General features: G+C 44.2%; 1 protein-coding gene across 1 annotated transcript in view; it reads right to left on the minus strand.

Moving 5' to 3' along the window:
* Nucleotides 1-2,794: 2,794 nt before the first annotated feature.
* LOC139396970 (focal adhesion kinase 1-like) overlaps nucleotides 2,795-16,062 on the minus strand; it is a gene marked incomplete at its 3' end in the record, with an annotated part of 66,625 nt that continues 53,357 nt past the window's right edge. The window contains exons 14-20 of the mRNA XM_071143912.1: nucleotides 11,970-12,067; nucleotides 11,671-11,755; nucleotides 8,057-8,157; nucleotides 3,821-3,936; nucleotides 3,616-3,716; nucleotides 3,123-3,212; nucleotides 2,795-2,999 (exon numbers count right to left, since the gene is read on the minus strand). Of these exons, the coding sequence (XP_071000013.1) occupies nucleotides 2,795-2,999; nucleotides 3,123-3,212; nucleotides 3,616-3,716; nucleotides 3,821-3,936; nucleotides 8,057-8,157; nucleotides 11,671-11,755; nucleotides 11,970-12,067 (796 nt within the window). The remainder of the gene's footprint in view (nucleotides 3,000-3,122; nucleotides 3,213-3,615; nucleotides 3,717-3,820; nucleotides 3,937-8,056; nucleotides 8,158-11,670; nucleotides 11,756-11,969; nucleotides 12,068-16,062) is intronic.

Raw genomic sequence — 16,062 nt, forward strand, 5'->3', positions numbered from 1 at the left:
TAAGGGTATATTACAGTGGTACCATGTAAGGGTATATTACAGTGGTACCATGTAAGGGTATATTACAGTGGCACCATACATTATTAAATACAAATACACACTTAAGCAGCAATAAGGGAGATTCATGTTTGTTATGACTGGTTCTGTATCTGAGGTCCATTGTTTTCATACAGCTGGCATGTTGGAGAAAGAGCCTGCCTTAGTATTGTGTGTGTGTGTGTGTGCACGCACACGCACATACACGCACACGCACACACACACACACCCTTCTGGCAGCTGTGCTCCCTAATTTATATGATGACATAAAACAAGTCTCAACCAACGAACCCCACATCAAATGCCGTTCAAGGGCCTGGCTTTTCATATAAAGAGTATTAAGAGTGTAAATATTGACATGGTTTCCAGGACACAGCCCTCTCTTCCATGCTGCTGGAGCACCAGAACATGACCGATGTGGTGGGACTTAGAAAGACAAGTAGAAAGTGGAGGTGTGACTCATGCTGAGTTTTAAACAGGATAATAAAAGCACAGCACTCTTATTTTCCGACATGTCTTGTCTGTGTAAGCGGGGATGGGAGACAGCATGGCAGGCAGCAGCACAGCTCACACAGATACAGCAGCTACAGGTCTGTTCTATAGCAGTCCCTGATGGAAAGGAGACGGATCCCTACGTCATGGAGTGAAGTTAAACTACTTCATCGTGGCCCCAGGGTATCTTACCTGGACATCCAGATGCCTAGCAACACGAGCCTGAGCCTGCATGGAAATGACTGACACAAAAACCCTACCCTGTCAATGAAGGAAAAATGTCCAGCATTGCATCAGAGGGGAATTCAAAGGCAGTTACAAGGGTGTCTGTCTAGACCTTTCTTGTGAAGGATTACCTGAAGGTGCTTTCCTCACCACTATTACATACTGACCTTTCTTGTGAAGGATTACCTGAAGGTGCTTTCCTCACCACTATTACATACTGACCTTTCTTGTGAAGGATTACCTGAAGGTGCTTTCCTCTTCCACTATTACATGCTGACCATTCTTGTGAAGGATTACCTGAAGGTGCTTTCCTCACCACTATTACATACTGACCTTTCTTGTGAAGGATTACCTCAAGGTGCTTTCCTCTTCCACTATTACATACTGACCTTTCTTGTGAAGGATTACCTGAAGGTGCTTTCCTCACCACTATTACATACTGACCTTTCTTGTGAAGGATTACCTCAAGGTGCTTTCCTCTTCCACTATTACATACTGACCTTTCTTGTGAAGGATTACCTGAAGGTGCTTTCCTCTTCCACTATTACATACTGACCTTTCTTGTGAAGGATTACCTGAAGGTGCTTTCCTCTTCCACTATTACATACTGACCTTTCTGTAACTGGTACATTCATGTTTGGACATTTAAATAAATGATATATCCCCATTGTTGTTGAAGAATATAACTTCTGAACACGTCAAGAGCTTTAGTTCACCCATCAATACCGAACATATAAGCTTGTTTCACTTCATTGTATTTAAACAATGTAATTGTTAACACTGTATAGATTCAAAAACATGGTTCAAACTTATATCATGGATGGTCAGTCCTTGTATCCATAGCTCTGTCTATGAATGTGAGTGAGATTACAATTCTCTAGCCTCGTTCCTCAGCTGTTTACTAAAACAGTGGCCGGTGGCTATTTGTAATTGTCCCTTTCACTATGTCCTTAATAAACCTGGGTCAGACACATATCAAACACTTGAGCTCCACTCAATATAGTTTGCCCCATAAAATGAAACCAATAGAATAGTCCCCAAAACTCCAAGCTAAATCAAACACACAGGTCTGACTCCCTCACCAATGGAAACCGAAGGATAGAAGGTGAGGGTAGGGCCCTGGCACGGTTCCTCTCAGTTACCATACCAACAATGAGGTCATCCCCAGACAGGAAGTGGGACAGACGGGCACGGTCTGACAAGTCAGAGCTACTGAGAGGGTCATCACTGGTCACCACAGCCACAAAGCCATAAACCCCACCTATTTCAACAATTTCTCTTCTTATAATGTGATTTTAAACCTTAACCCTAACCTTACCACACAACCTGATGCCGAACACTAACCTTAAATTAAGAACAAAAAGCACATTTTTTTCATGAATTTTATAGCCAATTCTGACTTTGTTTCCGTGCTATCTAGTGGAAACCAACAGAGGGATTTCCCTATGTATCATGCCACCCAGAGGTGTGACTGACCTCAACTGAATCACAGCACCCAAGAGTCAATTCCACCTTCAACGATTGAAATGTGTGGATGCTTTGGTGCCATCTAGTGACCAAGAATGAAAATCTATCTAGACGGGGTCGGCAACAGGTGGCCTGTTTAAAAATATATATATTTTCGCTATCTATTTAATTCAGGAAATCTGTTTCCAAGTAGTCTGACAAATTAAAAAAGAGACGTGATCGTGTTTCAACATAATAAAGGTATGAAATGATTGTTATTTTTAAATACAACCTCTTTTTGGGCTTAGTTGTGGTCAATTTGCAGTGTACAAATTATTAGAATTATTAGACAACCCCTGATACTCTCTATGAGAAACTTTTGGAATTGGAATTTCAGTTCACTTCCTGAACTGACTCAATTAATACAATGGAATGAACTCCAACCCTGATAGATATGCATTATTGTTCCTCCACAGTCAATGTACCTCAGTTCAGATCTTATGACATTGTAGTTGTAGGAGATAGTCTTCAAGGTATGATAACGCACCATGCACTACAGCAATGTACATGCAGATAGACCGACTGACGGCCATACCTGAGCTGGGCTTTGAGCTCTGTGAAGCAGGGTCTCTTGCTGGGGTCGTAGGCCCAGCACTTGGTCATCAGGCTGTACAGGGTAGGGGGGCAGTTGTGGGGCATGGCCAGACGCTCTCCGTTCTCTATCCGTCCGATGACATCGTTGTTCTTCACCCCCTGGAAGGGCTTGACTCCGTAGATGAGGATCTCCCACATACACACACCTGGAGTACAGAGAAACATATATATATATTTAAACCCTAATTTATCAGCTAATAACATACAGCCTTGGACTTAAAAGTTGTAGAGCACTGTTTGATAAGTACTGTATAAATTCCTATACTCACCAAACATCCACACGTCACTGGCTGAGGTAAAGCGTCTGAAGTTAATAGACTCTGGTGCCATCCATTTGATAGGCAGTTTCCCTTTGGAGGCTGGGAGGAGAGGTGAAAGCAGGACTTTGATTTTTTGTGATCAAATGTTTTTATTGTGATTGATTAGACAGGTACACATGAACAATGCAACAAGTAACAAGACAAACACTTCCCCTCCCACAGGACTTCCCTAAGCCATAGTTAGATGAGTGGTTCACAATAGCAGTCTCACAGAGTCATACGCTGATGAAAAGAGCTGTTGAGTTTCTTTGACTCGCCCCATGCATACGTGCAACAGATATTTCCATGTTTATAATGTCCATGAATGACAGCAGCCACAGCTGTCTGCTTAAAGAGTGAGGAGCCTAATGAATGACTTACTGATAACATAAACAGCAGAAAGTGATCTCCTCTGGTATGCTGACTGTGGACAGTTAGTCTCCAGAACAAATGAAACACCTACCTTTGTAATAGGAGCTGTCCTCCATGTATCGAGACAAGCCAAAGTCTCCCAGTTTAACACAGTCCACTGAGGATACCAGCACGTTCCTGGCAGCTATATCCCTTCAAGACGCAGACATGGTTACAATGGAGAAGAGAAGAGTAGTGTGTTTACAGGAAACACACCAAAGACATATTAATAAGGCTAGATTGGGTTGAGGGCTTACCTATGTACAAACCGCTTGCTCTCCAGGTAGGAAAGTGCTGTGCTTAGCTGGAAAGCATAGAGAATCAGTGATGCCAAGTCGAGGTTGTATTTTCTCACTTGCAGGAAGGAGCGTAGCTGTAAAGATGGAAGAGAAAACAAAAGATAATACTCACTTTAGCATGTACATTACATACAGGGATAGTTTAATGCAGGAGCTTCCTGGGGCTGAAGCCCCTGAGGCCTGTTGGGGGCCCAAGAGAGGAAAAAAAAAAAAGTCTAATAATAATAAAGGAGATATATACAGTATTTATAAATATGTAGTATATATTTTGAGTGTAGACAGCCTGATGCCGTTCTGCTAATCATCAGATGGGGGGAGGAGAGGAGGTAGGGGGTGCCATGTGGGTAACTGCTTGATTGGGTAACTAATGAATTAAACAAAAAATTAAATTATAAACTGCATAATAAATAAATGTGACTGGTCAATTGTGTAAGTCAGGGGCTGGGACAAAACTTTTTTAGTATTATTATAATCATTTTTTATCCAACCACAGGAGCCCGCTTTCAATGTTCAAAATACACCAGAGAGCACAATTTCAGAAAACTAGGCACATGTCGCGCATCGCTACTACACAGGAGAGTAAACTTTTTTTTATTATAAAAATGTGTTTTTTGGCAGAAATGCCTTCTGGAACATGTGAACTTTCATGTGCCTTAATAACAAACTTGTATTCTATCTCTATCTGTAAATACGAAAAAATTGTTAAATTACAAGCCTAGTTAGTTTAGCCACAGAAAAAGCCAGCAACCTCCTTACTACTTGGCTGAGATAATGAGTGGGCTGGACATGCCGAGAGATGAGTTCAGACTGGTCTGCCATGTAGCACGCTTCTGTCTATAACATGAAGCGGTCAGTATGTGTAGGTAATCCATTCTAACAGGGCTTTTTTGAAAGACATTGCATAGTAGAACTGCATAAGTGTTGTTCTCCACTTTCCGGAGGCCCGAGTTTTGAAATCAGTGGAATTAGAGTATGATAGCTAAGGAGACGGAAAATATTCTGGCGTTTGATTGCAAATATGCAGACTGAGTTGAAAAGAGAACACACAGAAGGCTGCTGTATAAAACACCTGTCTCTGGAGTACATCTTCAAACTAAGGGCAACCATGGCATCTGTGACAGAGAGGGAGAAGTGTCTATCCATGCATACGGGTAAGGTATTCTAGCTGGCTACATTTTCAGATATTGCACATTTCTAATTTAGTCAGAAAGTCGTTTTAATTTCAAGTTAAAGTGTACTGTTAGCTAACTAGCTAACGTTAGCTGGCTGGCTAGCTAACGTTACGTGTATGATCTGTGTAGTTATATTATTCGTATCACAGAGCCATTTGCATTGCTAGTTATAGCCTAATGTTATCTAGCTAACATTGAACCTGGTTGGTTAGCTGCCTGCAGATTCATGCAGGGTATTAACGTTATGAGTTGGGATTATGGCTCATTGTCTAGCTAGCTAACTACATGTCTAAACAAAAGACTGCACTATGCAAGTAACGATTTCAAAGTTCATGGTGTCAATGCGACAACTGTCGATAGACGTAGCTGATAAATTCGCTCTGGCTATCTACTCCGATTTCAGATCACTCTTGTCTCTGTGTGCCAGAGCGCAGAATAACTGACGAATTTACGAACACTCAACACCAATTGTATATAGCCCGTGTCAGTAAACGTTGGCAAAAAAGCGTGATTAAATTATTGCCAGCAGCACAGTTGCAGTCACCAATGCTCTGGGTAACATAAAAACAGCCTAACCAGCTCTGCTAGTGCCAGTAAAATGGTCAGAGTGAACTGTTCTCTCATTTGTGTCTGAAAGTAGCTAGCCAACATTAGCCAGTTAGCTTGGGTGCTTGACTGCTGATGTTAGGTCAGAACGCTTGGATCAACCCTACTCCTCGGCTAGACCATCCAGTGTGCGCTCTGAACGTTCCTAGAGCGAAACGCTCTGAATTTGCGAATGTACAACCTGACAACGCTGAGTTTACAAATGCCCAGAGTGCACTCTGAGCACACTCTGGTAGTCCAGATTACATTTATGAACACGTAGTATAAACCAGCCTTTAGTCTTGAAATCTTTGGTTGTTTAGTACATGGCCTTACGTGAATCCTTAAAGAGATGGGACGGGCAAAGGCTTAAAGAGGGTGTGAACAATGCTGAATGGGTGTAGACAAAGAAAAGCTCCCCAGTAGGTACCAAAACATTAAGGGCCATTTTCTCAAAAGTGAGGTTACAAGTTTATCAACTTTCAAAACAGAATTACTTTCTTACTTCTTACTTTTTGATTTTCTAGCTCTGAGTCTCTACTTTTATCCAAAGTAAATAACACCATTTCAAATGTTGCTACATAAAACCTGTCGATTAAGTTTTATCACAAGCACATACAGGTAGCTTATCTGCCAAAATAAAGGAAACACCAACATAAAGTGGGACACCACGAGCTGCCAGAACAGCTTCAATGTGCCTTGGCATAGATTCTACAAGTGGACCTAAACCATGCCAGGAAATTGCACCCCACACCATAAAATACACCTAATTTAAGTTTTTCCTTTATTTTGTCAGGTACAGGTATGGTTATGCCTACAGTCGGGAAGGCTGCAGTTAGAGCGACAAATATAGGCTACAGCTTGTTGTGGCCATAGACATATAATCCATAGAAGGGGTTTTGGAACCTCTTACACTGGCAATTTGACTGTTAAACTCATTTAAAAATATATTTTTATTTAATCTTTATTTAACTAGGCAAGTCAGTTAAAGAACAAATTCTTATTTTCAATGACGGCCTACACCGGCCAAATCCAGGCGATGCTGGGCCAATTGTGCTCCGCCCTATGTGACTCCCAATCACAGGCTGTGATACAGCCTGGAATCGAATCAGGGTGTCTGTAGTGACGCCTCAAGCACTGAGATGCAGGGCCTTATACCGCTGCGCCACTCGGGAGCCCTAATGGGTACACTAGCAATGGGTGCCAGGGAACTGCCATCTATGGATTATATTTCTATGGTTGGTTGCGGATGTCAGTTTGCCTTTTACAGATTTCAAAATACAATCACTGGAAAAACGTATATTTTGGAAAGAAAAAAACCACATTTCATGTATGGATGACTCAGTGAAGACTGGGTTCGTGCAGATAACCAACTATTTACGACGTTTGGAATGAGACTAATGTGAGGTAAAGTAAATCATTCATTAATCAGAAGACTAATTGATCAGATATAAAATATCTGAAAAGTTATTTTCAGTTATAACTTTGTAATCTGAATATTTTCCTTGGTGCCCCGACTTCCTAGTTAATTACAGTTACATGATTAATCAGTTGATCGCGTAATACTAATTACAGAGAATCTTTGATAAAACTAAGTCTTCAATTTAATGATAGTAAAGACATGACAATAGCCTATGGCTTCATCTTCATCATTAGGGGAGTCAGTGTGCCACTGGACATTACATTTAGTAGCCTACTGTGATATATATACTGTATTACCTTCTGATAATGTACAATCTGTGTGTCGCTTCATTGGCCTGGGCTATTGTTTGTTGTGAATTCCAGACCAGATTGATCTCAGTTTGTCAGTCAGAGTAGACACTGATTTCAGTCATTTGTGTGGTATTAAAAAATATTGTGCTAATGTCTTCTGTCATGCAAATGACATAGAAATGCATGAAATGTGTTTTTTAAAATCCTCATGTGTGGAAATTCAAAAACATCTCTGCTCAACTGTAGGCTATGCCACATGCCAAATGTTATTCTGGCTTTAGGGCCTCTTTCTTCAACAGTAAATGTAACACGCTTCCAATTGCATCTTTGTTCATGGATTTGTTTACAGAAAATGATGGTGTACCGGGAAGGAAGGGCTATAGAAAAAACAAAGCCTGGGGCCTATGATTTCTTAATCTGACCCTGATCACATATAACATAGACTGCCTTCTACAGTGTACTGTTTAAACCTCGAAATTGAACCTTGAATGTGATGCCTCTATCCACCACTAGATGGCCATCCCTAACAGCTGAAACCATGTGAAAGGTAGAAGTACCATCCAAGACTAAATGGGTGAAAAAAATCTAAAAACTCAAATTACAGTACTCTTCAGCATGATCCATAGGTTACTGTTACAGAGCCTGAGGTCGTCACTGTTAAACTGATTTCTGTATTAAAGGTACTTCCTGTATTAAAGCACTGTATTGTGTGTGTGTTCTGTACCTCTCCCAGTGTACACAGCTCCATGATGATCCACACGGGGTTTTCTGTGATCACTCCAATCAGCTTCACTATGTGGGGGTGGTCAAACTGACGCATGGTCACTGCATGGGGACAACATGCACACACACACACACACACACACACACACAGACACAGACACACACACACACACTGTAATTGAATAGACCAGGGATTAGCTAGGCTACGGTTTATAGAATCAGGTTACTGTATGTAGGGCGAAAAGGTAGAGTGGAAAATGAAGACTGATTATATAGTGGATTATTATTCATGTTGATAATAAATATCAAGGCTGTTATGAAGGAAGCAGGTCCATGTTTACAGTGGGCTATTTTAGGATGACTTAGACTCAAACCGCCATCTTTGTTTTTACTCAGATAACATGTCATCAACCCTGCTCCTGCTGAGCACCCCGTGTGGAGAGGAGGGGACAGCAGAGGAGAAGGGAGGAGGGGAGAGAGGAAGGGAGAGAGGAGGGGAGGAGAGGCTGGGGTTAGAGGAGAGGAGGGGGCAAGAGGGGAGGAGAGGACAGGAGAGGAAGAGAAAAGAAGAAAGGAGGGGAGAGAGGAAGGGATAGAGGAGGGGAGGAGAGGCTGGGATTAGAGGAGAGGATGTGACAGGAGGGGAGGAGAGGAGGGGAGGAGGAAACAGGAGAGGAGGGGAGGAGGAGACAGGAGAGGAAGAGAGGAGAAGGGAGGAGGGGACAGGAGAGGAAGGGAGGAGGGGAGAGAGGAAGGGATTAGAGGAGAGGAGGGGAGGGGAGGAGAGGAGGGGACAGGAGGGGAGGAGAGGACAGGACAGGAGAGGAGGGGAGGAGAGGACAGGAGGGGAGGAGAGGACAGGAGAGGAGGAGAGGACAGGAGAGGAGGGGAGATAGTTTACAGTGGTGATGTGCTATTTGATGTGTTTTAGAGTAGTGTGTGTGTGTGTGTTTGGATTTTGTCTCTCTGTGTGTGTGCGTCCATGTGTGTAGTGTTAGAGAGAGAGAGTGTGTGGAGGCATGCACGCATGTGTGTGTGTGTCTCAGACTTCAGCAAGGGGAAGGGAAGGGGTGTGTGTCTCAGACTTCAGCAAGGGGAAGGGAAGGGGTGTGTGTCTCAGACTTCAGCAAGGGAAGGGAAGGGGTGTGTGTCTCAGACTTCAGCAAGGGGAAGGGAAGGGGTGTGTGTCTCAGACTTCAGCAAGGGGAAGGGGTGTGTGTGTCAGACTTCAGCAAGGGGAAGGGAAGGGGTGTGTGTCTCAGACTTCAGCAAGGGAAGGGGTGTGTGTCTCAGACTTCAGCAAGGGGAAGGGAAGGGGTGTGTGTCTCAGACTTCAGCAAGGGAAGGGAAGGGGTGTGTGTCTCAGACTTCAGCAAGGGGAAGGGAAGGAGTGTGTGTCTCAGACTTCAGCAAGGGGAAGGGAAGGGGGGGGTGTCTCAGACTTCAGCAAGGGAAGGAGTGTGTGTCTCAGACTTCAGCAAGGGGAAGGGAAGGGGTGTGTGTCTCAGACTTCAGCAAGGGGAAGGGAAGGGGTGTGTGTGTCTCAGACTTCAGCAAGGGGAAGGGAAGGGGTGTGTGTCTCAGACTTCAGCAAGGGGAAGGGAAGGGGTGTGTGTCTCAGACTTCAGCAAGGGGAAGGGAAGGGGGGTGTGTCTCAGACTTCAGCAAGGGAAGGAGTGTGTGTCTCAGACTTCAGCAAGGGGAAGGGAAGGGGTGTGTGTCTCAGACTTCAGCAAGGGGAAGGGAAGGGGTGTGTGTCTCAGACTTCAGCAAGGGAAGGGAAGGGGTGTGTGTCTCAGACTTCAGCAAGGGGAAGGGAAGGGGTGTGTGTCTCAGACATCAGCAAGGGAAGGAGTGTGTGTCTCAGACTTCAGCAAGGGGAAGGGAAGGGGTGTGTGTCTCAGACTTCAGCAAGGGGAAGGGAAGGGGTGTGTGTCTCAGACTTCAGCAAGGGGAAGGGAAGGGGTGTGTGTCTCAGACTTCAGCAAGGGGAAGGGAAGGGGTGTGTGTCTCAGACTTCAGCAAGGGGAAGGGAAGGGGGTTGTGTCTCAGACTTCAGCAAGGGAAGGAGTGTGTGTCTCAGACTTCAGCAAGGGGAAGGGAAGGGGTGTGTGTCTCAGACTTCAGCAAGGGGAAGGGAAGGGGGGTGTGTCTCAGACATCAGCAAGGGAAGGAGTGTGTGTCTCAGACTTCAGCAAGGGGAAGGGAAGGGGTGTGTGTCTCAGACTTCAGCAAGGGGAAGGGAAGGGGTGTGTGTCTCAGACTTCAGCAAGGGGAAGGGAAGGGGTGTGTGTCTCAGACTTCAGCAAGGGGAAGGGAAGGGGTGTGTGTCTCAGACTTCAGCAAGGGGAAGGGAAGGGGGGTGTGTCTCAGACTTCAGCAAAGGAAGGAGTGTGTGTCTCAGACTTCAGCAAGGGGAAGGGAAGGGGTGTGTGTCTCAGACTTCAGCAAGGGGAAGGGAAGGGGTGTGTGTCTCAGACTTCAGCAAGGGGAAGGGAAGGGGGGTGTGTCTCAGACTTCAGCAAGGGAAGGGAAGGGGTGTGTGTCTCAGACTTCAGCAAGGGGAGGGGAAGGGGTGTGTGTCTCAGACATCAGCAAGGGAAGGAGTGTGTGTCTCAGACTTCAGCAAGGGGAAGGGAAGGGGTGTGTGTCTCAGACTTCAGCAAGGGGAAGGGAAGGGGTGTGTGTCTCAGACTTCAGCAAGGGGAAGGGAAGGGGTGTGTGTCTCAGACTTCAGCAAGGGGAAGGGAAGGGGGGTGTGTCTCAGACTTCAGCAAGGGAAGGAGTGTGTGTCTCAGACTTCAGCAAGGGGAAGGGAAGGGGTGTGTGTCTCAGACTTCAGCAAGGGGAAGGGAAGGGGGGTGTGTCTCAGACTTCAGCAAGGGAAGGGGTGTGTGTCTCAGACTTCAGCAAGGGGAAGGGAAGGGGTGTGTGTTGCACGTGGGAAATCAGCAGGACTGTACTAGTGTAAACCCACTTTCTCAAAACCCATCCCTCTCTAAAGCGGTGTTCTGTCCTCCCCAGTCCCCCTGCAGCCTCCACACATTCCTGCTGTGTTTTTATACATGGGGTTTAACTCAGTCCCACCTTGTCTGGGCATTTCATCTGGATAAAGGAGCCTCTCTCTGTCAGAACCACTGGAGCTGAAGACCAGTCTTCTGCTGTTCAAAAACCCACTGGAGCTGAAGACCAGTCTTCTGCTGTTCAAAAACCCACTGGAGCTGAAGACCAGTCTTCTGCTGTTCAAAAACCCACTGGAGCTGAAGACCAGTCTTCTGCTGTTCAAAAACCCACTGGAGCTGAAGACCAGTCTTCTGCTGTTCAAAAACCCACTGCTACACTAAGGTTGCATCACAAATGGCACCCTAATCCTTATAAAGTGCAATATATATGAAATAGGGTGCCATTTGGGATGCAGCGTAAATCTCTGCATGTGGTAGCCCTAAAAAGGTAGAAATATCTGTCTGAGAATGCTATGCTGAGAATGCGCCCTAGACGCAAACTAAAAGGTCATGTGTTCAACCCTCAGTAGTATACACACAACTGATGTATGAAGAGCAATAGGTCGTATGTGCTGTGATCAAGAAGGAAGACAGGAGGAGGTGTGTTACTTACGAGCTTCTTGTAAGAACTTCTCCCTGACACTATCAGAGGTGCAGTTCTTACACGTCTTGATGGCCACAGACAGAGCAGGGTTTTCCTACAGAGAGAAATAAAACATCAGAAAATGGTCCTTTAAATAAATCAAGTCTAACAGGATTGTGTCTTGTTTTTCCAAAAATGTGTAGGCTCCCTATTCCCTATGTAGAGCATTTATTTTGAACAGGGCCCATAGGGATACCCATAGGGCTCTGGTCAAAAGCAGTCGGCTAAATAGGGAATAGGGAGCCATTTGGGACACAGACTAGGCCTACCGGGCTCATGTAGACTCCCTGGTGGACGTCCCCGAACTGTCCCTCTCCGATACAGCGACCCAGCTCAATCCTCTGTCTCTGAATCTCATAGTCCCTGGCTGGATACAACACACAGCATTAGACACACTGACTTTATAATCTCATAGTCCCTGGCTGGATACAACACACAGCATTAGACACACTGACTGTATAATCTCATAGTCCCTGGCTGGGTACAACACAGCATTGGACACACTGACTTTATAATCTCATAGTCCCTGGCTAGATACAACACACAGCATTAGACACACTGACTTTATAATCTCATAGTCTTAGGCTGGATACAACACAGCATTAGACACACTGCCTGTATAATCTCATAGTCCCTGGCTGGATACAACACACAGCATTAGACACACTGACTGTATAATCTCATAGTCCCTGGCTGGATACAACACACAGCATTAGACACACTGACTGTATAATCTCATAGTCCCTGGCTGGATACAACACACAGCATTAGTCACACTGACTTTATAATCTCATAGTCGCTGGCTGGATACAACACAGCATTAGTCACACTGACTTTATAATCTCATAGTCTCTGGCTAGATACAACACACAGCATTAGTCACACTGACTGTATAATCTCATAGTCCCTGGCTGGGTACAACACACAGCATTAGACACACTGACTGTATAATCTCATAGTCCTTGGCTGGATACAACACACAGCATTAGTCACAATGACTTTATAATCTCATAGTCCCTGGCTGGGTACAACACACAGCATTAGTCACAATGACTTTATAATTTCATAGTCCCTGGCTGGATACAACACACAGCACTAGACACACTGACTTTATCATTTCATAGTCCCTGGCTGGATACAACACACAGCATTAGACACACTGACTGTATAATCTCATAGTCCCTGGCTGGATACAACACACAGCATTAGACACACTGACTTTATAATCTCATAGTCCCTGGCTGGGTACAACACAGCATTAGTCACAATGACTTTATAATCTCATAGTCCCTGGCTGGGTACAACACAGCATTAGTCACAATGACTTTATAATCTCATAGTCCCTGGCTGGATACAACACACAGCATTAGACACACTGACTGTATAATCTCATAGTCCCTGGCTGGATACAACACACAGCATTAGACACACTGACTTTATAATCTCATAGTCCCTGGCTGGGTACAACACAGCATTAGTCACAATGACTTTATAATCTCATAGTCCCTGGCTGGGTACAACACAGCATTAGTCACACTGACTGTATAATCTCATAGTCCCTGGCTGGGTACAACACAGCATTAGTCACAATGACTTTATAATCTCATAGTCCCTGGCTGGGTACAACACACAGCATTAGTCACAATGACTTTATAATCTCATAGTCCCTGGCTGGGTACAACACAGCATTAGTCACACTGACTGTATAATCTCATAGTCCCTGGCTGGATACAACACACAGCATTAGACACACTGACTGTATAATCTCATAGTCCCTGGCTGGGTACAACACACAGCATTAGTCACAATGACTTTATAATCTCATAGTCCCTGGCTGGATACAACACACAGCATTAGACACACTGACTTTATAATCTCATAGTCCCTGGCTGGGTACAACACAGGGCATTAGTCACAATGACTTTATAATCTCATAGTCCCTGGCTGGATACAACACACAGCATTAGACACACTGACTTTATAATCTCATAGTCCCTGGCTGGATACAACACACAGCATTAGACACACTGACTTTATAATCTCATAGTCCCTGGCTGGATACAACACACAGCACTAGACACACTGACTTTATAATCTCATAGTCCCTGGCTGGATACAACACACAGCATTAGACACACTGACTGTATAATCTCATAGTCCCTGGCTGGATACAACACACAGCATTAGTCACACTGACTTTATAATCTCATAGTCCCTGGCTGGATACAACACACAGCATTAGACACACTGACTTTATAATCTCATAGTCCCTGGCTGGATACAACACACAGCATTAGACACACTGACTGTATAATCTCATATTCCCTGGCTGGATACAACACACAGCACTAGACACACTGACTTTATAATCTCATAGTCCCTGGCTGGGTACAACACAGCATTAGTCACAATGACTTTATAATCTCATAGTCCCTGGCTGGGTACAACACAGCATTAGTCACAATGACTTTATAATCTCATAGTCCCTGGCTGGATACAACACACAGCATTAGACACACTGACTTTATAATCTCATAGTCCCTGGCTGGATACAACACACAGCACTAGACACACTGACTTTATAATCTCATAGTCCCTGGCTGGATACAACACACAGCACTAGACACACTGACTTTATAATCTCATAGTCCCTGGCTGGATACAACACACAGCATTAGACACACTGACTGTATAATGTCATAGTCCCTGGCTGGATACAACACACAGCATTAGTCACACTGATTTTATAATCTCATAGTCCCTGGCTGGATACAACACACAGCACTAGACACACTGACTTTATAATCTCATAGTCCCTGGCCGGGTACAACACAGCATTAGTCACAATGACTTTATAATCTCATAGTCCTTGGCTGGGTACAACACAGCATTAGTCACACTGACTGTATAATCTCATAGTCCCTGGCTGGATACAACACAGCATTAGACACACTGACTTTATAATCTCATAGTCCCTGGCTGGATACAACACACAGCATTAGACACACTGACTGTATAATCTCATAGTCCCTGGCTGGGTACAACACAGCATTAGTCACAATGACTTTATAATCTCATAGTCCCTGGCTGGGTACAACACACAGCATTAGTCACAATGACTTTATAATCTCATAGTCCCTGGCTGGGTACAACACAGCATTAGTCACAATGACTTTATAATCTCATAGTCCCTGGCTGGATACAACACACAGCATTAGACACACTGACTTTATAATCTCATAGTCCCTGGCTGGATACAACACACAGCATTAGACACACTGACTTTATAATCTCATAGTCCCTGGCTGGGTACAACACAGCATTAGTCACAATGACTTTATAATCTCATAGTCCCTGGCTGGATACAACACACAGCATTAGACACACTGACTTTATAATCTCATAGTCCCTGGCTGGATACAACACACAGCATTAGTCACACTGACTTTATAATCTCATAGTCCCTGGCTGGGTACAACGCACAGCATTAGTCACACTGACTGTATAAACTCATAGTCCCTGGCTGGATACAACACACAGCATTAGTCACAATGACTTTATAATCTCATAGTCCCTGGCTGGATACAACACACAGCACTAGACACACTGACTTTATAATCTCATAGTCCCTGGCTGGATACAACACACAGCATTAGTCACACTGACGTTATAATCTCATAGTCCCTGGCTGGGTACAACACACAGCATTAGTCACAATGACTGTATAATCTCATAGTCCCTGGCTGGATACAACACACAGCATTAGTCACAATGACTTTATAATCTCATAGTCCCTGGCTGGATACAACACACAGTATTAGACACACTGACTGTATAATCTCATAGTCCCTGGCTGGATACAACACACAGCATTAGTCACAATGACTTTATAATCTCATAGTCCCTGGCTGGATACAACACACAGTATTAGACACACTGACTGTATAATCTCATAGTCCCTGGCTGGATACAACACACAGCATTAGTCACAATGACTTTATAATCTCATAGTCCCTGGCTGGATACAACACAGCATTAGACACACTGACTTCATATCAACGGGTGGTATGGACGTCCGATTGATTGTGAAATCAATCTGGTTTTAGCTGATCACTGAAGATCACAGTACAGCATGCAATCATGCAATTCCATTCAAATCAGGACTGCCAAGGCTGTCCATGGATTTGCATGCAATGGCTGATTTGTTGAATAAATACAATCATATTGTGAATATGAAATCACCATGCATAAAGTTTCACCAGACATGCCAAGCCATAATCACATTTTACCCTTGAAATGTAAAACATTGGTAAACAGTATGATGGTGTCAAATGATCTTTGTGTTCTTCTTAACTTTGCACA

The sequence above is a fragment of the Oncorhynchus clarkii genome, unplaced genomic scaffold, assembly GCF_045791955.1.
Source record: "Oncorhynchus clarkii lewisi isolate Uvic-CL-2024 unplaced genomic scaffold, UVic_Ocla_1.0 unplaced_contig_11758_pilon_pilon, whole genome shotgun sequence".
NCBI classification, from domain to species: domain Eukaryota; kingdom Metazoa; phylum Chordata; class Actinopteri; order Salmoniformes; family Salmonidae; genus Oncorhynchus; species Oncorhynchus clarkii.